Below are 22,419 nucleotides of genomic sequence, written 5' to 3'. Positions count from 1 at the left end.
ACCAGGCATCGTCGCCATGCAACTTACGTGGAAGCAAATCCTCCTCATTGCGGGTACGTGCTCGTTTCGCGGAATTTCCGGGAAAGCCAACGATTCCACTCACAGGCGCATTCATATGGACCGCTTCCCGTCTTCGCACCACTTGCTCCTCCAAAGTTATTCTCAGAGAAGGGCTTATTTCCTCTTCACCTTTTGTTTTACATTTGACACGCCTGGGGTGGAGTCACTGTGGACGTGGCCGCCTTTCCCAGCTTCTGTTCGTATGTTAATCTCTTTCCCTGTACGCTCGTCATTTGCAATATGCGATTTAGTGAAGAATCGTATCGCCATCCTCCCACTAGGTTTGGGGACTTCTGCCTCGTCACTCCCAGTGCTCAGGGTAGTCCTCGTTGTATGCTCGTTTGTCTCTCTGTCCGCGCCTCGTGTTGTTCCGTTGTTTTTTCTCCAGTCCTTCTCTACGTATCTTTGCTGTCTCCGCGACTCAAAATTCGTGTCTCTTCTTTTGCATCCCCCGACTTCTGCCCCTCTTCGTGTGGCTGTTTTCATTCTCTTGCTTGGCTGCTGGGGTAAACTGCTATATGGTTGCACCCCATCTAGACGGGAAAACCCCGTATATATATATGTATATATGTCCATATATGTCTCGTATAAGTATGAATGCATATGCGTGTCAAGATGTATGTATAGAGTTGTTTTTGTACAACTGTGTTCACTGGTGCATTCTTCGGAAGGGTCAAGGTCAACGCGAGCACAGAGTCCATGGCCATGTGCTCCTACCGTATGAGACAGGTTGAATCGTTTTCTTCCTCTAACTTGAATACACACATTTGCCTCTCTGTGTGGCCACATGCACGCATGCTTACATATATATATATATGCATGAATGTAACTGCGTCCAGGTTTCGGTGTGGGTAATGGCTGAACCTTGCCCTGACGGTTTGTTGTGCAGGCGGAACAGCCGCAGCAGGGGCATGCCTCTACTATCTCCTTCGGGAAGATGGCTCGGAGGCAAAGGAGGCTGATGGCGAGCCGAAGAAGATCAGTGGCGAGGCCACGAAGGAGCAGGTGATCACGATTCTTCGCGGCATTCTGAAGAGCCAGGAGAAAACCAAGGCTCTCATGAAGGAGTTCATCAAGGACATCCTCAACGAAGACTTGACGTAAGTGCTGCGTGTATATCTATCTGTATATATGTATGTATTCACGTCTGTGTTTTGCGTGTCCGCCTCGACCTGAGTAGGCTTTGTGGACCCACACAGGTGGACTGCATTGACATCCACTGAGTTGTCGGCGTAGGATATGCCGTTTCTGATTCTTGATGCATCTCCTCGTGAATTCATGTGTGCATGCGACGCTTGTTTCGAGGTGAGCTTGTGTGAACTGTATTCGTTATTCCGAAGAATGGACGAAAATGGATAGGTGTAGGTGGCGAGCGGTGCGTGGTGGGTCACTGCGTTCGGGTGCGTACATGCCGGGCCTCGTATTCACTGCATGCATTTCCAAGCCGTTAGGTCCAGCAGCCGGTCGCCGCACTCAACTCGTTCTCGTCTTTCTGGTTTGTCTCCTATGTTCTGCTGTGCGTCGAATTCGCATGTGTTTCTTCGCCGAAAACAACGGGGGATGATGACAGCATTGGGCTCCGAGTCTCTTCTGAGGACAACAAAAATTGCATCCCTGGCCGTCTCGGCACGAGGGAACTCTGAGCACCCCGACGCGGTTTAGCCGTGCGTGTCCAATGGGCGTGGCTGCTTTACTTTCGGATGGGACTGTAATGGTAAAATGTCGACACACTCCGTTGGTTGTGTTTCTGTGTAGAACGTAGATACCCGGCCGCACTGGGTCAGTGAAATGCATCTTTCATGATAATTTGTGAAGTCAACCTGTGACAGCGTATGTATCACAAGAACATCTCACAAGAGGGAAGCAGAAAATGCCTTTGTGCAGTTGGAAGGGTGATGGGTCCAGGAAACTTGGGACTGGACGAGAGGACCGAATTTTGTTGAACAGAGATCGCTTTTCGTTCAAATGTCAACGAGTGGACAGAGGTGCGTATATTCTCACTCCAGTACGTGGATACATATGCATAACCGTGTGCCCTCCGGTTCAGTTTCTTTGTGTACCGTTCACGGTGCTTATCTCAAGGATCCTTGCCCTCCTTTCCATGTAGATGTTGATTCACCATGCTTCTGTGTTCGCTTCCTTTTTGCTTTCTGTGTGCTGGAATACTACTCCACTACCACGACAACACTGCGCTCTGATGAAAGCATTGGGCTCCGAACGTCATTTTGTGGATAGCAAAAATTAACTCCTTCCCAGAGGGGAAAGAGGATCTGACTGCAGTGTGCCTGAGTGGACTCTTCGGTATCTTCTAGTGTATCTTTCATGTGCATGCACAAAGGATCTCCACCTTCTCGATTTAGATGGCTTTACTTTGCACGTGTCTGTTCGTCCATGTGTGATGCTTTGGATGTTATACATTCGCACTTTCACGAGAGAAGAGAACACTGCGCTCTGATGAAAGCATTGGGCTCCGAACGTCATTTTGTGGATAGCAAAAATTAACTCCTTCCCAGAGGGGAAAGAGAATCTGACTGCAGTGTGCCCGAGTGGACTCTTCGGTATCTTCTAGTGTATCTTTCATGTGCATGCACAAAGGATCTCCACCTTCTCGATTTAGATGGCTTTTCTTTGCACGTGTCTGTTCGTCCATGTGTGGTGCTTTGGATGTTATACATTCGCACTTTCACGAGAGAAGAGAACACTGCGCTCTGATGAAAGCATTGGGCTCCGAACGTCATTTTGTGGATATCAAAAATTAACTCCTTCCCAGAGGGGAAAGAGAATCTGACTGCAGTGTGCGTTATTGGCCACTCTTGAAGATGAAAACGGGTGTCCGTCGTTTGCCGCTAGTGGGTTTTTCTCCTAGCTTGCGCACGGTCTGCTCGCTTGTCTGCATGCGTATGTATAAAAGTGTACATTCACGTTTGCCTGCATGCGTGCGCCTTCTCCCATATCTCTCCCTATATAGAGATATTCGTGGATCTAGCGCCACATATCGAGTTCCTGCATCATATGTATCTATGCATACATGTCTAACTAATTTTAGATCGGGCGCGCGTGTGTTTGACTGAGACTTGTTTCCGATATTTTGTGTCTGCGCATGCACACGTGCAGGTTTGAACAGGCCTACGAGCGCGTCCTTCAGAAGCATCCAGACGATCCCCTGGAGCAGTATGGGCTGACGATGCCCGACTTCGACAATTTGCTGGACAAGTATCAGCATGACCCCCAGATCAAGGATCTCATTGTCCGCATCATGAGCTCGTCTGCTCCTTCAGAGTGAGTGGCGGACTGGCTGCGGCGGCCGAAATCGAAAACGTGGCTCCAGGTTTCAACCACAGACAAAAAAACTTTCCCCGCTGTCCCGCGGATGGCTGGAAACTCCGAGTTGCCGTCGTTTTGTCGCCATCTCTTCAACGAAGAAGGTGTTTTATCTGTTTTGACCAGAGGCCCTTTTTGCTTATCGGGCGATGTGGCGTGCAGAGGTCCGTGTGCTGCGTGGACGCGTCTGTCTTTCACAAGCGGAGACGGAAAGAAAAGATGCAGACACTCAAGCCTCGAACACGGCAGAAGTCTACCTCAGCTTCACTGGACACAGATATCGTAGTCACGAGGGGGGTTCTCTGCGAAAGAATGGTGTATGCATTTTTGGTTCTTGACGTAAGTTGCTCGACGCGAAGGCGTCACAGAAGAGAGCGTTGTCGCTGTTGCGTTCCTCATGTATAGGCCAAACCCGCGGGGTCAGACGATCGACAAGGCAAAGGTGATTCAGGTTCACGAGTACATGAAGCAGGAGCTGCAGAAGCTGGTTGACTACATTCAGAAGAGCTCGACGCGTTCCGAGTTGGATGTGAAGAACGTAACATTGACAGCGCAGGCTTTCGTCGGCGCGAAGGTGCAGAAGAAGTTCGGGCTGACTTCCGAGGACGTGGAGTCCGCGGTGATTTACAACCACAAGGAGCTGGCCGTGGACCCGGACTTTGTGCGCGTGAATATCGCGATTCAGACCATCATGAACCAGTTGATTGTTCCCCAGTTCGCCATGTAGAACGCCCCATGTAGACATACCTACTGTAACCTTTTGACTCTTTTCCTCTCTTTTCTTTTCTTTCTTGTGCTGGCAAACGTCGAGTCGAGGCTCCCGCCGGGGTAGAGAACCCCCCGCGCGCAGGCGGAAGCCGTTTTTTGAAGGAAACACGGTCCCGAAGCGAAAATGTGTTGAGGTCGAGAGAGGATCTGGGGGCTTCTCGACGGGAGGGGTGGAATGAGTGAGAGATAAAAACCCGACAAAAAACCGCACGGGCCAGTGGGCTTGGCAGACAAAGAGCCGCCGAAGGCGAGCGGCGTCTCGTCTGCCCGGCTCTCGAGGTTCTGCATGCGAGGGAAGCCGTCTGTTCCGGCCGCGGGAGGTTTGTCGCGGAGCCTGCAAGATTACCGGTTCAGATTTTCCGTGTGACTGGGGCGGCATCGTTAGAAAACAGGTGTGTGTCGATCTCGGAAGTTTCAGCAGAACACGGAGGCGGCACTGAATCTCTGGCGCTCCGTCGGTGTTTACAGTTCCGCGGGAGGGAGGGAACCAAGGCAACACACATCGAAACAACACATTCACGCGTATATAACTTTCCAGTTCATAATTGTATAGATCTACACGTAGAGTCTGTGAACATCGCATGCGTGCACGTCTACGCACTTCTGGAAAGCCGCTCCGTCGGGGCTATATATGCGTTTTCAGCACGTGCGCGCGTTATCTGTACTCGTCCTTGAGCCTGCCTCGCCAAGGAGTGCGTCGTGCCGTTGCCGTCTCGCACCAACAAGCCGGACGGTAGGTTTCTGCGTGTGGTGGCTTTTGGGATGACGGTTAGTGAAAGACCTTCCAACACTGTGCGCCGGTTTCAAAAGCAAACTTGTTGGTCGAACTCACCAGTCTTTTACGATTTTTTTCATGGATAACGGAAGTCAATAGCGCCTCTCTAGAGGCATTCACTATCCTGGAGTCGGCAAGCGGCGCCGGTTCGTCAGTTTCGACTCTTTTTTTCGAAGGTGAAACGGGTTAAGCTCTGTCCAGTAGTGGGCCCACAGACAGCCGGCTCCTGCAGCCCTCTTTGTTCGGGACCGCCTGCAACCTGCTGTCTCTATTTGAAGCGCTGTCGATTTCCTCAAACACGCCCGCTGACATTTACAAGCGTATACAGAAACATGTAGACTTCCTCTATTTTTCAACTGCAGCAAATATAGGTACACAAGTGATTCGCTGTATATAAATGCATATATATGTTTGGAGTGCTCTGTCGTGAAAATGGATGGACACTAGAAATACGTGGAAGCTGCGTTGTGCGTGCTTGATTCGGACGAGGTAGGCTACTGGATTCTCGCTTTCATGCAAAGGAAGATATAGAATGGCATATCGATCAGGCGATTAAACGCGTTTTTCTGTTCACATGCTTGTCTATCATCTCCCCTGGAAGCACTGACAATGCTCCAAAAAGGGAAATGTTCCAGTTTGTAGCTTGTTCCTTCAGAGTCACGGAACTGCGTACCACCCTGTGATAGCGGTTTGCTTCTTGTTACAACTTGTTCTCTCCTCCTTCCGCTTCTCTCACTCTGCTTCCTACGCCTTCGCACACACATGGATGTATATATAAGACACAAATATGATATGTATATTGTACAATATATATTATATATATATATATATATATACACATTTGTGCATATAGGTAGGTACACATGTTTGCGTTTTCAGTAGACGTGCATGCATCTATGAATGTGGGTGTAATTCGGTCTTGTTCCACAATTATTCGTGTTTTTCTAAGAACGAATCAGTTGAAATATGACAAATTCCGCAATCTAGCCCTCTGTTATGGTCGATGCTCCGTAAACAGAACGATGCCGCCGGTCAACCAAGGCGTGTCTGAGAATACACTAGCGCATGCAGAAATTACCGGATTGAATCGGCAATCCAGCTTCCAGGCTCCAGCTATCGCAGTCGCTGTCTCGCTTTTTTGTTTTAAAATTGAACCGCTGTCATTCGAGACGCCTCTTGAGGATTGTCTGTTTGTGTGTGTTTGGAAAGGAAGCGACATATCTCCCCCTTTGTGTTGTTGTCCGCTCTTCTTTCCGGACCTCCTGGGTCGTTGTCTGCCCCGTGTCTGGCTGCGTCTGTGAGTACATCAAGAGTTTTTTTTTCGATATCACAAGTCACAAAACTAGGAAACAAAAGTGTCGCGGGAGGGTTGTTAAGACGAACTTTTCATCTGTTCGAATCTTGACCTCAATTTCGCCCACCGTACAACCTTGGGAATGGTGAACGTCTCCCTCCTGTGCAGTGGGTCAATGTCTCTGTCGAATCTGAGTAAACACGCCTTAAGCATGGCTGTTTAAAAAGCGAAGAGACATCAGTCGCTCAGCGCCTGTCTCCCTCTGCTCCTCGTTACTCTCCTTTTCTCTCTGGTCTCATTTCTCCCCGTCTCGAGGACCCTGTGAAAACTCCCAAGTTTCTCTTCCTTCCCACCTTTCCGTCGTTTCTCTTCGCGCTCCTCAGCAGACGACATTGATTTGTCAACTTAGTTTCCTGGATTTCCCCCTCTTTACAGGCCCCCTGTCTTCCTTGGAGCGCACGCCGCTGGACACAAATAGACCTTCTACGCTCTAGGCGACGCGTGCGCTCCTTTCGCGGGAGCCCTCCAAAAACCACTCGGCATTTCTACGTCCTCTACACTCTGCTTTCGAAGCTCGTCGCTTCATCCGTGCACTTCCCACGTTTTGGCGTCTCAATCTTTTGCCGTTCTCGCGTGAGACGCTGCGTGTACAGTTTCTGACAAGGTCGCGGCAAAGCTGACGAAAATGATGCCAAGCAGTGGCAGTGGCATCGGCCGCCCAGACTCAACGTCGAGGCCGCAAGAAAATCCTGGAGCGAACGGGAAGATTGCTCTGTACTCCCTAATCCTGTACAAATGGAGTCCCGAGAAGCCGATTCAGCTCGCTACTGCGTTCGACCTGTCCAGTTTCCCCTTCTTTCATCGTAGCACAATGAAGGAACACATCGTCTTTCACTCGAGGTGCGCCTTTCTTTGAGCTGCCGCCATGAGATGAGAGAACGGGCTGATCCACTAGGTTGCTGCGGCGTTTCCCAGATGCTCTGTTCCCTCGTCCTGGCCAGGTGTAGTTGCATAGCGAAGCTGCCTTTGCTTCGAACGTCCCAGCTCAGAGCGAGTTTGGAAGAAGGCAAGTTCTGGGTTCTCTTGCACTGCGACAGCGTAAGGTTTCTCGTTTTCTCCCGTTTTTTCTTCGTCTCCGGTACCTCGATGATGCCTGTTCGCTGTCCGGCGTTTATGCGTCTGTCGGACAGCCGTTTTGCGTCTCTCGGCTGTCTCGGCCCGTTCGCTGATGAGCACCGTTTCGACGGTGCGCTACTTCTCTTCACGCTCTTCTTCCGGACTTGTTGTGTGCGCCGTCCCGGTAGGCTGATCTGCGCTCGCACGCCCCTCGGTCGCAGACAAGTTGTTGAATTTGAACAGAACATCGGCCACTGCCACGTTTTCGTGCATTCGTCGGGTCTCGCGGCGACGGTCTTATCCACAGCAGCATATCCCATGCGTGTCGCCTTCGGGCTCATCACGCAGGCGCTCCGGGGATTTCAAGATGTGAGTTTACCAGAGAAACCTGCGGGACGGAAACGGAGGGACAGATCCTTCTTTAACGATTGCCATGTCCCGTTCTTCAGCGACAAGGAGTCGAGAACACTTGCTGTGGAACGAGGTCGCCCCGCTCCACGAGGCACAAGTGCTGCGAAGCGCACGAGAATCCCGGAGACAGGTGGCAGGTATTCAGCGTTCCCACATACAGTCATGTTTGTCGAAATGTACAAATATGGAGACAGACGTTGATCGATATGCACATATGTAGAAGCGAGGAGATGTGTGGCTACCTGTCTGTTGCTACGGGTTCTAAGTTGCTGTTCCGTTGGTCCGTGGCGAGATGTAGAGGAGCCGTGCGAGGCCGATCTGTTTCCGGGGCAAGTTGCGCTTTCCGTGGTATGTCTGGACTGCATGCGCAGATCTACGCAGGGCAGTGGGAGAATATCACAGATGACGTCAAGGAAGGGATCATGTTCAACAAAGAAGCAAGTGACCTGTTGAAGCTGTATCAGAATCCAGTGGAAGCTGACAAGCTGCTCAAAGTTCAGAGGGACCTCGACGAGGTAGGTGTCTCAAATGGTGCTCAGGAGCTTCTCTGAGAAACGGTCACCGCCGTACAGGAGTGTCGTTTGCCTACCGTCTCAGTAGCTAGCACAAAGCAATATAAAGTTATATGTTTTTGTTTCTCTGCGTGGGCTGTTAACCTCTATCTGCGCATATCTGTAAACGCGTGACTTTTTACACTTATAAGTGTGTGTCTACAATGCAAGACAAATGAATTAACGTACAGGGTAACGTATAAAGATGGCAACGGATGAGGGAATTTAATCGAGAGAAATCTCGTGTGTTTTATTTGCGTATAGAGGAAGTTGAGCGCATGTCTTTTTCTTTTGCGTACCGATCCGAGGTTCAAGTTTCTTTGGTGCAGCTTTCGTGCCTCGTGTGCAGGTGAAAGATGTGATGCTAAAGAACATCGACGACTTGCTACAGAGAGGCGAGAAGCTGGATGACCTCATGCAGCGAAGTGAAGACTTATCGAATACGTCCTACCAGTTTTACCGTCAGGCAAAGAAAAACAATCAGTGCTGTCAGCTTTACTAGGTTCGAGCGGCTCTGCAATGCTCCTGTTCTTCCAAATCAGTGATCCTTTACCGTGGTCTACTTACAAAATGAATTTTCTCTGGGCATCCCGCCACTGTTTCCGTTTTAAAAAGGACCCGGGCGCTACTTCGTTGCCGAAACAACCGAATATCGGCTTTCTGTAAGCGTTTTTCTACTCTGGACAAAAGACCCACTGCAGACGCTGAACAGTCGCGATACTGTGAGTGTTCCTAAAGCACATACGCGCGTGCACGGCGGTTATGTGGCAGGAGACTGCACTGTAGAAGACTACATTATAATTTATATACACCCAGCGTAAACAGAGTTTATCCAGTTACTAAACAGGCGCCAGGCCAACAGGACTCGAAAACTGCCTCTTGGATGTAGGCGATCCGAAACGGCGTGGCTGAAAAGGTTGTGGGAGCAACATGTGAACCAGATCGGGCTGCACAAACTCGCGATCCGAGCGGCCTCACGTGTATGCTGCGGAATGGCGTCGAGCCGCCTACATGCACTGCTGTGTGTATGGGAGTGTGAGCAAAAGCACTTGTTGTATCAGAGGCGATTATCTTTTTTACATGGATTTTCTCGACACTAGTCATCTGTCTGTCGAATGTTCTACGCCTTTCTAAGTAGCCAGTCTCCTACGTTTAGCCACCCAGTTACTCTGAGGACGACAACAGTGCCGGTTCCTCTCTTTCATCCTCCACACCGTCACTTTAACTTTGTGTTTATGTCTATTTGCCTTTTGCCATCTTCTCTCTGCTCCTGGGTACCTCCAGGAGTGGAGTCCGAAGTTGGTTGGATGTGCTCTTGAAGGAGACTCTCTCTCGTCACAGTCCTTCAGAGATGAGAAATGAAAATTTTCGCGTAGTCCAAATCGACCAGTTAGTTTCACAGCTCCACGTATCAACGTCAAAGAACGGATTCACGCGATGATCCACAAACAGGAGCTATGCCTCTATGGAGCGAATTGAACAAATTTCAACAGTTCCAGATAAACAATTAGGCTACACGTCGGGACTTCTCAGAGACCGGCTACAGAAAATGTGGCAGACAAATGTCTGAAACGCTGTCCATAGAGTGGACCACTCAGGAGATTGGGCGCAAAGTCGTTTGGTAAGAAGTGCGTTTTTGAGAATTCATGTCTTATGCGGTGTAATATCAGGCATTCCAACCTAGTGACGAATTCAGACAGCGGCGACGGTGGACAGTGCTTTATGTGTCAAAACGCGACTCAATGCCAATTCTTTACAGAGAAAGAAACTTCCAAGCATTCCATTTAAATATGCAGCTACGAATACGTGCACATAGATATCTGTGAAGTCGCGGGACGAAAACCTACCAAACAAGGGCGGCGCGTGCTTTTCGGAAGTGGAGGAAAGCTGTTAACAAACCGTTGTCGATCAGCCCACACTAAGGGAGGTGCGCTTCGCTTCTTCTCTGCGTTTCCTCTCGAGATCCAGGACCTGAGCAATACAAAGAATACACCAGGAGAGCATGAAGATCAAGGCTTTACGCACTCTGCGCATAGCCGTAGAAACAAAACAAACGAGAATTCGGAAAAAACATTGCTTGGAGGGATGTAGAGCCGCAGTGGTCAAGGTGTATCTTGGGTCAACTGGGGGCTACCTTTTAAGGAAACAAAGCACCGCCGACCATCCGCTATACGGGCGGGTAAGATGAAAGAAAATCACTAGATATCGCGCTCTCGAGCTGCATCAGTGGAGCCTTCGTCACTCCCGGTGATCCTGACGAAACCGGTAGATTGCCTTATGGGCAAACAATGGACTAAGCCGTCATAGAAATTCGTTGTGCGGTCCTTCCCGGTTGACCGTATATCTGTATCTATATGTGTATATATGTAGAAACACACATATGTATAATTCACATGCATATACATCAGAACAGGTAAGTTATGCACCCTCTTCTCCTTGCAGTTTTTTCTCAAAATGCGTCCCCCAATTATATTTTTGGAGGTTACTAAGTATATGCAAATGGTTGGTTGTACGAATTTCACTTGGGTTTCTCATGAGCAAAATGTCAGGCGAGGCCCGCGTCTAAAGGTGTAAAGGAACAAGCCCATGTTCTCTCCGGAGCATTCGCTTTTCAAGTGATTCACTCACTTTTTGTGGCTTTTTGTAGGAGACAACCAGTGTGTTATGTTGATGAGTCCAAGAGAGGCTTTCAAGATTCAGCTGAAGGCCGAGTGCATGTATGTCGCTGATGCGCAGCCGTTTGTAGTACTTTTTGTTTGTGGTGCTGATAACGATTTCGCTGGCGTCTCCATCAATTTGAACAATATATGTATCACGTGGATAAGGGAGATTACGTATCCGCCACTCGAAAGCCCCTTTTGTATCTCGCATAACGCAGAGGGGAGAGGAAGTACTGGGTGCCATAACTATCTCATTTCTGTCACTGCTCGCGACGACAGCGTCCATCCCTTGCCGCGGAGCGCCGATCTCGTACTCCCACATGCCCTCCTGCCCGAAAAGGGCGGGAGGTCGACGGAATTTACGAACCAACACCGTGTCATCGCGAAGATCGTACTCTTCCACTTTCTCAGACTTATCCGGATATGTTGTGTGAACTGTCCGTCGACCATCTGCAATAAATGAAAGTATCTGTGGTTTCCCAGTGTCGATTGGTCCATTCTCGGCCTTTTGAAAGACCGACATGTTTGTGTCTGTTTTGTGCGATGCGCTTTGTACTTACAGGCAACAAACCGCAAAGCTGGTCTAGGCTTGCGCACCTCGTTTTCTGTGGCTGACGGACAACTATGACGAGGGGACTGAGTAGTGGTGCCAGTCCAGCTTTAACAGAGTGCTGAGTCTTTCAACACACGTCTTCTACAACAGAAAAAAATCTGTCGAAATTGTCAGCGATTCGGCAACACTTGAAGAATAAGCGAAAAATAGGCAACCGACACAAATTGCTCAGTTCAACTGAGGACTGCTGGCGAAGACCTACTTTTCAGCAACAGCATTATGTCTGTCTCTGAGTGGGAGGAAGATGCCAAAAGGATACCCTTCAGATAAAATGCAAACACACATAGTCACAGTCGCTCTCTCTATTCCTCTTGAAACAATAGCCTACCTGTTGATCAAGCCGAAAGCAGACAGCATGGTACAAATACTACCGAGAAGAGAGAAGTTACTGTCAGACGTACTCGGAAAAAACAGGTTCAGTTATGGCATGAATCAAACGCATCCACTAGGTGTCTCACTCCTTCGAAAAGAGGAAAAGGATAAGGCTTCTTCTCTACGACACCTTTCGCGGCGGGAATTGCGCATGCAGCTTGCGCTTAAACTCTGGGCAGCTGTTCCCGGGATGTTTTTCCTTCGATCAGCAGAAGCAACCGCGCTGAAGCCTACTCAAAACAAAGGTGCATGACGCTGCACCTCGTTAATACTGGTGCCTACAAGCACCATGCGGTGGCGTGATGCTGTGAAGCAGACTTAATTTATAACTTTTGAAACTTGAACATGTTGTGAGCACACCCCAAGCACCACGCGTTAACCTTTTTCGTGAACTATTTGCTGGAGAGAAGAATCAAAAACTCAAATCAATCTTCAAAAAACGCTCCCTTGTTGTAGGCCAGCGCCCACATAAGAAACACAGGGGTCACTGTTTAGGTGCTGCTGAAGTGGTCTAAGATGAGGGCGTTATCCTCTGTAAGTTAGAACACCATTTTTCACTGTGGCGAACCTGAGGCTGTGACACCTGCAAGGTCGCTGGACAAGTAACGCAAACCTTCAACTACTGTTTGACTAACGTGGGTGCGCATTCAGTCCCGGGTGGGAAGACGCAACACCCTAAACTACGGTGGAGAGACAAAAGCAACATTATGCATGTGTGCAGTTTCGGAAGAACACGCCCAACTTCAACTGTGGGATCCACCGGCGAAGCTCCCTGTTCCATAACCGCCAAGAATGCTCCTGAGTACAAAGGCTGTTTCCAAAATGTCAACAGTATTTTGAGAGCATCTGTCATGATGCTTCAGCCGTTTTCCAAGAAAGCATTTCCTTGTCAACGGATGCAATGTCCAGCCGATAGATTAGTCACCCCAGCCTGTCTACCAGGGTTAGGAAAATGATCGTTGATGTCCGTTTCCCCTTTTCTACAGTGGGTGCCGTGTGCGCTACACCTGCTTTCAGCTCAGCTGCGCTGAATAGTTGTGATCTACCAAAAAATTTTTAACGTCCCGTAGCTACGATTTGGCTGTGTGCTATTGCCTAATGTATACTTGTGTCCATTAAGCGCAAGACGAGTCCTCCTCAGCCGTTTAAGCCTACAAATCCGCTTTTAAGAGCTGTTTAAAACAATTACAGAGAACACGTACAAAGCGGTTCCAACCAAAAACCTGCATCGCTCAGCGTTTGAGAGGACACCTTTGCCAGAAAGATCATCCTTTCAGCAGGAAAGGAGATCACAAGTGCCTCGTTTACGGAACAGCCTCCATCCCCATGTGCAGCACACGATATACGCATTTTTAACCATAAACACAATCGGTGAGGTCGGAAGGAAGTAGACAGGACGGTCTGGTCACGAATAAACACAATTAGGGCTAGCATTGCTTTACTCTTTTTCGTGACGGCTCGTCATCTGGGTGGGTAGCCACCTTTTCCTTTCTTGCTTCCATTTCTTCTGGAGAAACGACTTCGTTGAACCCGGTTGCCGTCGACCTTTTGCGGCTTTTCAGTCGCAGTGTTTCCCGCCGTTTCATCGCTTTGTCCTGTTTGCGCTGCTTCTTTTCACGGAGTTGCGCTTGTACCCACGCTTGCACACTGCGACGATGCCTCCCGCTCTCTTCGGCGTCCCCCTTGTCCTTCAGATCATCGAGAACAGTTTTGAACGTGTAGTCGATTCCAAGTTCCTTTAAGCGCTGTTGTTTCTTAAGACCAGACACAATTTTCCGGTTCACCTGTCTTGCAGAAGCCATCTCTCCTTCTGCTTTATTGTGCTTACCAGCGGCAATAAGCCGTGAAGGAGCCCTTTTGAACTTCTTGTCAGCATTTGAAAACACCTTTTCAGACAGATTTTGAGGGGGAACAACGTGACAGACAAGCGTTCGCCCGAACATCATGTAGTTGTTCATTGCCTCTGCAACAATATCTGCGACTTCAGGTAACTCGAACTCCACGAAAGCAAATCCTTTGCTGTTGCCAGTTCGTTTGCTTCGCCGTAATTCCACCCTCGTGACCTTCCCGAACTGTGAAAAGAACTTTCTCAGTTGAGGCTCAAAAAAGCCCTGTGGTAAGTGTCCCAAATATATGACGCCGCGGTTTGAAACCAGGGATTTTTTGCTGCGTGACTGCTCCGAGCGGGTGCCTGTAGTCGTCCTTGACCGGGATTTTCCTAGATCGTGTGTATGATCGGAAGTATCTGGCCCTCCTGGTGACTGCCGTGTCACGGATTTCCTCTTTGTTCGCACATCCCCTGATGGTCGTTTCGTCACACCTGCCGCCTTTTGTTTACTTGCATCTGACTCGTCAGCCTTCCCCTCATTGCCCGCACGTTGCCTCTCTACAGCAGGTACTCTACCGCCCTTATTAGAAGTTTTGATACTTCCAGAGGTCGATGTAGCCCTACTCCTATAGTCCCGCGGAGACATGGAGGCTTTTGCCGCCTTCCGCGACGATTTCGTGGAAACCGCGCCTGAGGACGATGCCGCAGGCGTCATGGTGCAACACTGAACAATATAAATGGGAGAAAACGTCGAGGACTGCAGAGATATCGCAAATTAAAATGTTTCCGTGGATAAAAAGATGCAAGATACAGTAATTTCGGTAATTTAAGTCAAGCGACAGCCGCTTCTGTGGGGCTGCAAGTCCTCAAAACACCAGGATGATGGAACGCGATTGAATGGCATGAACTGATAAAGAGACGTAGCGGAGATGAAAATGTGAAGATGAAACAGCCACACTCGGTGTGATAGCTCTTCAGTGGAGTCAAGATAGTCCGTACTAGCGTCGTGTTTTGTCGGCTACGCCGCATGCTAAGTGGTCGGCCGCCCTGCATGCAGACTTTTTCGCGTGAAGTCGCAGTCAACTGCGCAGGAGACTTTGGTGCAACTCCTTAAAATCTCCTTTTTTCTCCTCTGACATCAACACTGAAACAGGCGGGAAAGGCTGATGACTGAAAGGATGGATTCTGTGCAGGCGGCTGTGGTGGAGATTGTGGGAATGGCAGACTTGTACAGGAGGTAAGGTTGGAGTCGTCCTGTTGTTGCTTGGTGATACAGCATACGTCTGTGTAATCAAAATAGGTAAGATTGTGGTTCGACCCGTGGCGCTGCTTTGTATTGCTTGCTCTTTTTTTAGGATTCAGGACACATGCTGGACTAAGTGTGTAGCTGACGTGAAGGAATCAACGTTGGACGCAGGCGAAAGCAGCTGTTTGGATCGCTGCGTGAATAAGGTGAGATTAACGTGTGATACGCGGCCCGAGACTAGATGTAGGCTGCCTGCACGGACCTGGCCTTTCTGCAGATAGTCTTGTTCGTCACTGCTGAACGATTGACAGAATTGTTGCCCGTGAACCTGTTTTTTTTCGCAGTACACAGACGTTCACACCATCGTCGGCAAAGAGCTCCAGACAAATGTGCCCGATACCCCTAAGTGAGCGATTGTCTCCCCCTTCTCGTTCGCCGTTAACGAACTGCCTGCTCAAGTGCTATCAGAGGAAAGCTTCACATTGCGGCTGGGTAAATCATCTTGGCCAGAAGGAGCAGCTTGTCTTTTTAGCAAAACTTGGGCCGTTTCTGTGTCGCATGGTGTTCTGCTGTCTGAAACGTTTATGGTACAAGTGTGGGTTCGTACTAGTCCTCGTATCATATTTTTTACTTGTGTCGAGGGATTTTCTCAGTGTTAATAATGCAACCGGAGTGGTGACTGGAAAAAAGAGATGAGTATCCATTCAAGTTCGTTGTTTTTCACTTTTTCTGGGCGGCACCTGCTAACAATCCTATAAGGGACCAGACCATCCCTCCGCTTTGGCAAATCCCTTGTTGAGGGCCTAATTAAGGGTAAATTACAATGTAGGCCGATCCCCCATGCATACGTGACTTACAGTATCGCTGCAATAGATAACCTGATGATCCACCAGCAAGAAGACGAGAAATGAATTTTGGGAAGCCGGTAAGCGCGATGACTACAAACAAAGAAATTGAATCGCAGCGCCTCCGAGCAGCCTTTCCATTATGCTGGGCACTTACCGGTTCCTTCCCGTCCTTCGTCACCAACCTAGAATCAAGCGTAAAATGGTGACTCTGTATACGTTCTCCATTCTTGGAGGGAGCAGCCGTACCATAACAGACATCTCAAGGAACCGCGGCGCCCAGATCATCTCTCCAACAGTGAAGAGTGCAATGCTTATGACAGCCGCTGCTATGGAGGACGAGACGCCCTGGTAGCTGAGAATCGGCATCGGCACGTGTGTGTGTGATCGGCAGCTCTTACCATGACAAACATGGATAGTGCCGAGATAGCAGAACCCTGTCGTTAGCATTTGAAAGACGGAATCGTGAAACATAGTCGTACGCGCTTACTAGTACAAGAAGCTCATATGTAGGCATGTAGTGATTCAGACGGGAAAGCGATACAAGCGGCATCATTGACATAATCAACAGTGGATTGATGGAGAGCACAAGCTCAAACGGTGCGTTCGGTCCGTTCACTTAAGTGGCGATATGGCTTATCGGCTAGAAGTAGATATATGTACGAGGCTTTACCTCTTGTGAATGTTTTCGGGAATGTACTTCCGAAGTGTCTGTTCAAGAGCCAGAAATATACAAGCAAGGCTCCAGCTTGTATGGCTCCGAAGTATCCGCTTACCGCAGACATGTGCCGACTCCTATAACGATCATCACAATTCAGCAAATGATTGCCCAATAAAACATTGCTTTCGATCTACCTGTGCAGATTAGAAGCGAAATGCCCACAAACTTCCAGAAGTTCGGTGATTTGCACACGCCTTTGATAATCTGCAATAAAGAAAATCGCGTGTGTGTCGGAGGGCGGCGCACATCATCGAAAGCAATCACCTCTGCAGGGTGAGAAGCCTCAATGCAGAAATCCCTGACGTCGTGGGTACCCTCACGAACAACGATTTCCCTGAGGCAGCACGCCAGGATAAACTGGATGAGGCAACAGGAAAACGCCAGCAGTAGGTAGAGCCTATAGTAAGGGCCGTACTGCGAGGCACATGCCCGCGTTCCTGTCAGGAGAACAGCAGAGCTCAAGGCTGCACAGTTGATGGTGAAGTACCTGCAGTTCCATGCGTTCACATCTGTTTGTTTTTGCCTTGCAATTGTGCGGACTCACGAGCAATCGAAGGCGGGGGAACGATTGGCTTTTGTGGTGTACCTCCTTATCCCAAGTTTGAGAACATTACTGGTCATTGCAACACCCATAGGCAACACTGTCCAGAGCACTACCAGAAGAAGGGCTGCTTCAGACACGAATACCATCGAGAGCCGGCCTACTGTCGCAAAGATCGAACCTACGACCAGTGCCCATTTCACTCCAATGTTGTCAATAAGCGGGCCGAGGACAACCCCATACACTAGAACCATAAGTCCATACATACCATAGAGCCATCCAGCCAACTGGTCGCTGAAACTGAATATGCTACTAAGAAACAACACGAACACATAGTCCAGAGCGAAAGTGCTAAAGGAGTCGGCAAACTCGCACGCAAGAATAATCGAGAGCTCACGAGGCGCCTTCAAAAGGGCGCTGGCAGTGCCTGTCATGCTTGTAAGGTGGACAGGGTTTCCAACTGAAGCTAGTGTCCTTCGTCCTGAAAAGGGAAAATAGATCTCGCCTACTGTGGCTCGTCAGTAGGTGCGGTCCTCATCCGTTGCCTGGATGTACACCGTAACAAGTTCAATGTTTCGTCCTCAAATCGGTCAGTCTCTTCCGCTCGCATGACTAAGTACACCTGAATTCTAAGAGGGACAAGCACTGGAGGGAAAAATTCACCTTACGGAATAAGGGTCGTTGTGCTTTCTAAACTGTGGTTGTGACCGCCCGTCCAACGTGGCGGCCGCGCTTTTTTACGCAAGCGAACTGCGACTAGCTTACCGGCGAAGCGAGTTCCCGACCCCGTTGAACCCAGGAAGAAACACCGTCTTTTTGTTGTTTTCACCTTCCAGACCAGTTTCAAATGATGCTTAAGGTGGACTCACTTCTCATATGCTTCGACTCTGCTTTCGCTGTGCCGATTCACTGTTGACCAGCGATAGTCGCCCGGCCGCCGCTGGTCCGGCTGCACCAAGAACTGAGTTTGAAGCAATTTTTCATTATTAATGGGACCTTGCGTCCACCTCAAGGATATTGCAGAAACCAAGAGCTAGCAGCGTTGGCGGCTTGGTTGTGTTTGTTGTGGCGTTTCAATGGTACCATAGCCACAGGGTGTTGTTTGCATGCTGCTTCTGTGGTTTTTTATATCGTTCACCGCAGAGCGGTCGACCATCATAATGGTTTTTGACTCGCTTTACCGGCACACCGTGATAACAGTTGAGGAGTGGGTGTGCAGTTCAGTTTGATGTTGTTCCTATGTCTTCTCCATCACGCTTCACCTCTATTAAGAACTACCAGTCTTTCTTTTGTGTCCTAGGCTCTGCAGGTCTCTCTCGTTAGCAACTGCTGCGATTATTATCCATCAGCTTAGCAATTCCTGAGGAGACTTGTTCACCAATAGTTTAGAAGAAGGGCTCTTTGGCCCTATTTTAAAGCTGCGAGTCAAGTGATTTTATAACTGATAATCGAGGGCCGGTACCCCGAACGACTGCAAGGCATGGCGGATAAGGACAGCACTCCAGTGGCTGCAAGTGTTTCGGCTGCGGCTGATCCACACAGGCCAGTTGCCGACATGGCAGTGTCCACTGATTTGCCACGTCATATATCCGGCGAAATGGGAGATGTGCATCTTCGGGGAGAGCCTGTGTGCTCACAAACCGATGACAGCCTGGGGAGCGCTCGGGGAAAAAAAACTACAAAAACTTCTCAGTCTGCATTAGATAGAGACACCAACAGACTAACATGCGAGCCGACGCCATCCACTCTTGGTGAATTCGGAGCACAGTGTGAAACCCAAAGCTGTCATCACGACCCGGAAGGAGGACTTGCAGTACAGGACAATGCTTGCGGTGAGACACAGGTGACTTCTTCCCCCGAGCAGCATCCAGTGGCTAAAGTGGAGGTCTTGCCCGTGAAGGAAGCCTTGGCGGATCCAACGACCGCAAACAACTCAACAGAAGACCTTGCAACATTTTATGTTGAGGGACATGGTGACAGTGAAGATACACAAGACACGTCTACTCGAGGCAACAAACCTACCAGTCTGTCGAATGCTTCGGAATCTTGTCGAAACGCAATGTCAAGCGGAGACAGAAAGAGCAAATCAGAAGATATCAGTGCTGATCCTCACGGCGTCACCAAACGTACGGAGAAGACCACTGTGTTTACCAAAATTTGGGAGCAGCTCGAGAAGAGATCGCAAAAAAACCAGTGTCGTGATTATAACGACCATCTAGACGCACCATCAAATAGTGAAGAAACCTCGAGAGTGACAAGAGGTTTGGCGCCTACCGGTGGAACAGAATGCACGAGTGTACCGACTAAGGAAAAAGGCGGCGAGATGAATCAACCGAAGTTGCCGAGTGTCTCAACTGGTGGTCCTCAGGACCTTCAACAGCCAAGCCAACTGGGAGAGCATGAGAATGACTTGGATGGGGCAGATTCAGAACGGCCCAGTTCTGCCGGTGTGAGTAAGCTAAGACAGATATTTGAGAAACATTTGCCACATCCAGGAAAGGATTTTCTGATGCCTCTGTCCCCATCGTCTAGGAAGTCTAGAACAACAGAGAATGTGAACGAGGAACCTAAACCAGAGCCGCTGTGGAAGCAGAAGCAGAAAGCCCGTCTTGCGGCAGCAGCAGACGTGCAAACGCGGGTGGCGAGGGCGGTTGACCAGCCAGAGAAAGAAGACGCTTGTAGCACTATGGTAAAGCTTTCAGAGGATACCGAAGAGCACATCAGTGCCGTGTGTGGGCCAGGTGTGGGTGCCCTGAAGGAACAATTCGAGAAACCGAGACCTCCAGCAGATAAGTTGACGCTTTCAGTAGTTGATCATGAGGTGACAGCAGGATGTGCTAATATAGCGAAAACAAAGGCCCTACTAGCGACAATTGACATCGCCAGTCGTTATGGGCGCGAATATCGTCCGGCGAAAGCCCATGGCACCGACGGAGACCACGGCGACCCCGGAGAATGCGACCTTCCGTTATGGGGAGACAGTGAGGACTGCGTCTCGACAAAGCTTCCAGGGACAGCTTTGCATGAAGCAGCTAGTGAACACGAGGGACAAGATTGGGTGCACACATCCGAACACGTTGAGGTTTCTCACCACGCATGCTCAAAGATTGAGGCTCTTGCCAACGCAGTAGGTGCAGCGGCTCTGAACATTGGCAAGGCGCCGCCTCCCAATCTAATCAGGAGGGCCAGGCACGCGCCAGAGGTAGACGCTGTGCAGGACGTTGCATCATCTTCGGCTGCACAGGTGTCGCACGAAGGGGAGTCCCATGCAGTGGAGGACCAGCAACGCGAAGGAGCGTTGACTGTATCGGGAGATCCGCCCGAGATAGAACATGACGGTGGCGGCAGGATCGGCCAAGAGGATTTAAATGTGGCACCAGGGACTAGTCCTTCTGAAACAGTCTTAGGAGTGACGCATCAAACCGCAGAGGAGGAACCATCCTTGCCAGTACCTCATGCTGCCACGGAAGAACAGACTGACGCCGGGCGTGTGAGTCGTCAAGAATCGCCACTTCAGGACAGGGAGGCAAGCGGTGCAATCGAAACACATCAGGTACCCGAGGGCGTAGAGAGACGAGAAGAAACAGTGCCACTGGAGGACGAAGAGCAATACGAAGAAGCACTGCGACTGGCACCTGATGATGAAGAACAGCAAGGGGAACTATTGATTCCGGTATCGGGTGGTGCGGGGGGGGAAGTTCAGTCTGGTGAACACCACCATGAACTACTCTCAGACGATGCAATGGCTGACAGCTGTAAACGAGAAGAGGGTTATCATGGATTTGCTGTCGATCATGATAATCATGACGTCCATTCGCAAGTTACTGACGCGGCAATAGAAGAGAATGAAGATTTACTGGCAGCAGAAGAGTAGAGGACGATGGGCTTATTCATAGGAAACTCTGTAGAAAGACAGTTTGACTGTGGCGTTCGATGACGATGTTTGCCACGCCCCTCGAGGGCATATCGGTTGGTATTTTTCTAAAATCTGGTGGCGAATTAGGGTCCTGTGCCAAATGCTTTCTGGCTGGCATGTGGGTGCGATATTAGGTGTCCCCGTAGGTCCAGAAGGAAATGATGTTGCTGATGTTACTGTTCTGATACAGCGAAAGGTAATCCGATTTCGAGTTCGCTTTTGTGATTACAGCACAACCGTACAACTAGATCGCATCTTCCGTATGTGCTTTTGAGGAATCTTATATCGCGTACTTGTTGTCGTGATCCAGTTCCTTGGGTCATGCGCTCCACCATTCTGAAGCGCCTCCAAAGACAAGTCAGTGCTGACCTCTCCGGGAGCGAGTTCGTTGCTCAGCAGAGATGGAAATTGCTGATGGGAGGGCCATGTAAAAATGTGGATGTGGCTGCTGATTGTACATGGAAATGAAGTGCCTACTATGTCTTCCAGTAGTGTCAACACAAACGTCATCATGGTGGATGTCCCCTTCTATAGAACGATCTCGTCTAGAGGAACTTCTAATTGTTCACCCTGCTTCTCCATTTGGCGAATGCGATGCGTGGGTTCTTCGAACCGTCATACAGAAGCCGTATGGTTTTTGACAGAGGGTTCTGCGTACTGTGTCAGGGTGCCCACTGGTGTTAGACAGTACATGAAAACAGATGTTACGTCCCTTATTTCGCTACAGGCGCATCCTCGACAAAGTGGTTAATTATCATGTACGTCTCCTTATACATGGGGCGTTCTTTTTAGCCACGTGAATTACACATCCTTGTAACAACGGGGGGGGGGTGACGTGACGGGGCCGTTGTCCTGTGGGTCCCCCAAGCGAGACACAGTAAGCTGCGGAAAAGAAATAAACCGAGGTCATAAATGGAAAAACAAAGGACGCTACTATAGTGCATCGGCGACCAGTAGTCGGCTGTTGCGTGTGGCGTGTTTAGATGGGGAAATGCAAGCTGAGTCACCTTCCGGTGTGGGTGTGGCGTCACATATGATCATACCGCTTTTTTTCTCATGAAACGGGAAGTGTCCCGTTAATCTGCAGGCTTGTGATGGGAAGGTGGACGATGCTTTGCTTGTTGTGCCACCTAACGAAAAACGGCTGAGTTTTCGAAGAGAGCATGTGATGCTTGGTCCGTCCGGTGGTGACTCGTTGACGTCTGGAGACTCCTGCCGCGCCATCTCTGCAATGAGCTACTTGTTTGTCAAACCAACCATCTGTGTGTGTCAGCGGAATCGTCCTGGGTTACGATTTTCGTTGGCAGGGAAAATTGGTGACCACTCATGTTTTGTTTTCTTCTCTTAGATGACGGTCCCCTCAACCGTCAAAATTTCTTGC

The 22,419-nt window shown here is 49.5% G+C and overlaps 8 protein-coding genes across 8 annotated transcripts; 5 read left to right on the top strand and 3 right to left on the bottom strand.

The window, feature by feature from the left end:
* Positions 1-16: 16 nt before the first annotated feature.
* TGME49_215430 (hypothetical protein) lies at positions 17-4,108 on the top strand (the record flags this gene model as incomplete). Its single annotated transcript, XM_002370821.2, has 4 exons — positions 17-53; positions 950-1,160; positions 3,175-3,339; positions 3,787-4,108. 4 exons carry the CDS (start codon positions 17-19, stop codon positions 4,106-4,108), a joined length of 735 nt encoding a protein of 244 aa, XP_002370862.1.
* A 287-nt stretch (positions 4,109-4,395) lies between these two features.
* On the top strand, positions 4,396-6,878 carry TGME49_215425 (hypothetical protein; the record flags this gene model as incomplete). The annotated part of the gene is made up of 2 exons (XM_018779691.1): positions 4,396-4,882; positions 6,654-6,878. The coding sequence occupies exons 1-2, from the start codon at positions 4,781-4,783 to the stop codon at positions 6,876-6,878; spliced, it is 327 nt and encodes a 108-aa protein (XP_018635692.1). The 5' UTR covers positions 4,396-4,780.
* A 25-nt stretch (positions 6,879-6,903) lies between these two features.
* TGME49_215420 (SNARE protein) lies at positions 6,904-8,798 on the top strand (the record flags this gene model as incomplete). Its single annotated transcript, XM_018779690.1, has 4 exons — positions 6,904-7,118; positions 7,523-7,703; positions 8,117-8,260; positions 8,646-8,798. 4 exons carry the CDS (start codon positions 6,904-6,906, stop codon positions 8,796-8,798), a joined length of 693 nt encoding a protein of 230 aa, XP_018635693.1.
* A 1,028-nt stretch (positions 8,799-9,826) lies between these two features.
* TGME49_215410 (DPCD family protein) lies at positions 9,827-12,120 on the bottom strand. Its single transcript, XM_018779689.1, has 2 exons — positions 10,925-12,120; positions 9,827-10,267 (listed from the first exon to the last, which is right to left on the bottom strand). Exons 1-2 carry the CDS (start codon positions 11,477-11,479, stop codon positions 10,205-10,207), a joined length of 618 nt encoding a protein of 205 aa, XP_018635694.1. The 5' UTR covers positions 11,480-12,120; the 3' UTR covers positions 9,827-10,204.
* A 973-nt stretch (positions 12,121-13,093) lies between these two features.
* Positions 13,094-14,777, bottom strand: TGME49_215400 (RNA recognition motif-containing protein). The gene has a single exon (XM_002370818.2). The coding sequence runs from the start codon at positions 14,482-14,484 to the stop codon at positions 13,369-13,371; it is 1,116 nt and encodes a 371-aa protein (XP_002370859.1). The 5' UTR covers positions 14,485-14,777; the 3' UTR covers positions 13,094-13,368.
* A 158-nt stretch (positions 14,778-14,935) lies between these two features.
* TGME49_215390 (TIM10 family protein, putative) lies at positions 14,936-15,425 on the top strand (the record flags this gene model as incomplete). The annotated part of the gene is made up of 3 exons (XM_002370817.2): positions 14,936-15,006; positions 15,125-15,221; positions 15,360-15,425. The coding sequence occupies 3 exons, from the start codon at positions 14,936-14,938 to the stop codon at positions 15,423-15,425; spliced, it is 234 nt and encodes a 77-aa protein (XP_002370858.1).
* Positions 15,426-15,469: 44 nt separating this feature from the next.
* Positions 15,470-17,556, bottom strand: TGME49_215385 (transporter, major facilitator family protein; the record flags this gene model as incomplete). The annotated part of the gene is made up of 12 exons (XM_018779688.1): positions 15,470-15,588; positions 15,756-15,818; positions 15,873-15,953; positions 16,018-16,045; positions 16,110-16,208; positions 16,262-16,297; positions 16,351-16,478; positions 16,534-16,571; positions 16,637-16,655; positions 16,716-16,785; positions 16,846-17,068; positions 17,126-17,556. The coding sequence occupies 12 exons, from the start codon at positions 17,554-17,556 to the stop codon at positions 15,470-15,472; spliced, it is 1,335 nt and encodes a 444-aa protein (XP_018635695.1).
* A 396-nt stretch (positions 17,557-17,952) lies between these two features.
* TGME49_215380 (hypothetical protein) lies at positions 17,953-22,415 on the top strand. Its single transcript, XM_002370816.2, has one exon. The coding sequence runs from the start codon at positions 18,603-18,605 to the stop codon at positions 20,994-20,996; it is 2,394 nt and encodes a 797-aa protein (XP_002370857.1). The 5' UTR covers positions 17,953-18,602; the 3' UTR covers positions 20,997-22,415.
* Positions 22,416-22,419: the final 4 nt, after the last annotated feature.

The sequence above is a fragment of the Toxoplasma gondii genome, chromosome X (genome assembly GCF_000006565.2).
Source record: "Toxoplasma gondii ME49 chromosome X, whole genome shotgun sequence".
In the NCBI taxonomy this organism is placed as follows: Eukaryota; Apicomplexa; class Conoidasida; order Eucoccidiorida; family Sarcocystidae; genus Toxoplasma; species Toxoplasma gondii.
Note: the sequence above shows the minus strand (reverse complement) of the source record. Positions and strands in the feature narration are given on the sequence as shown.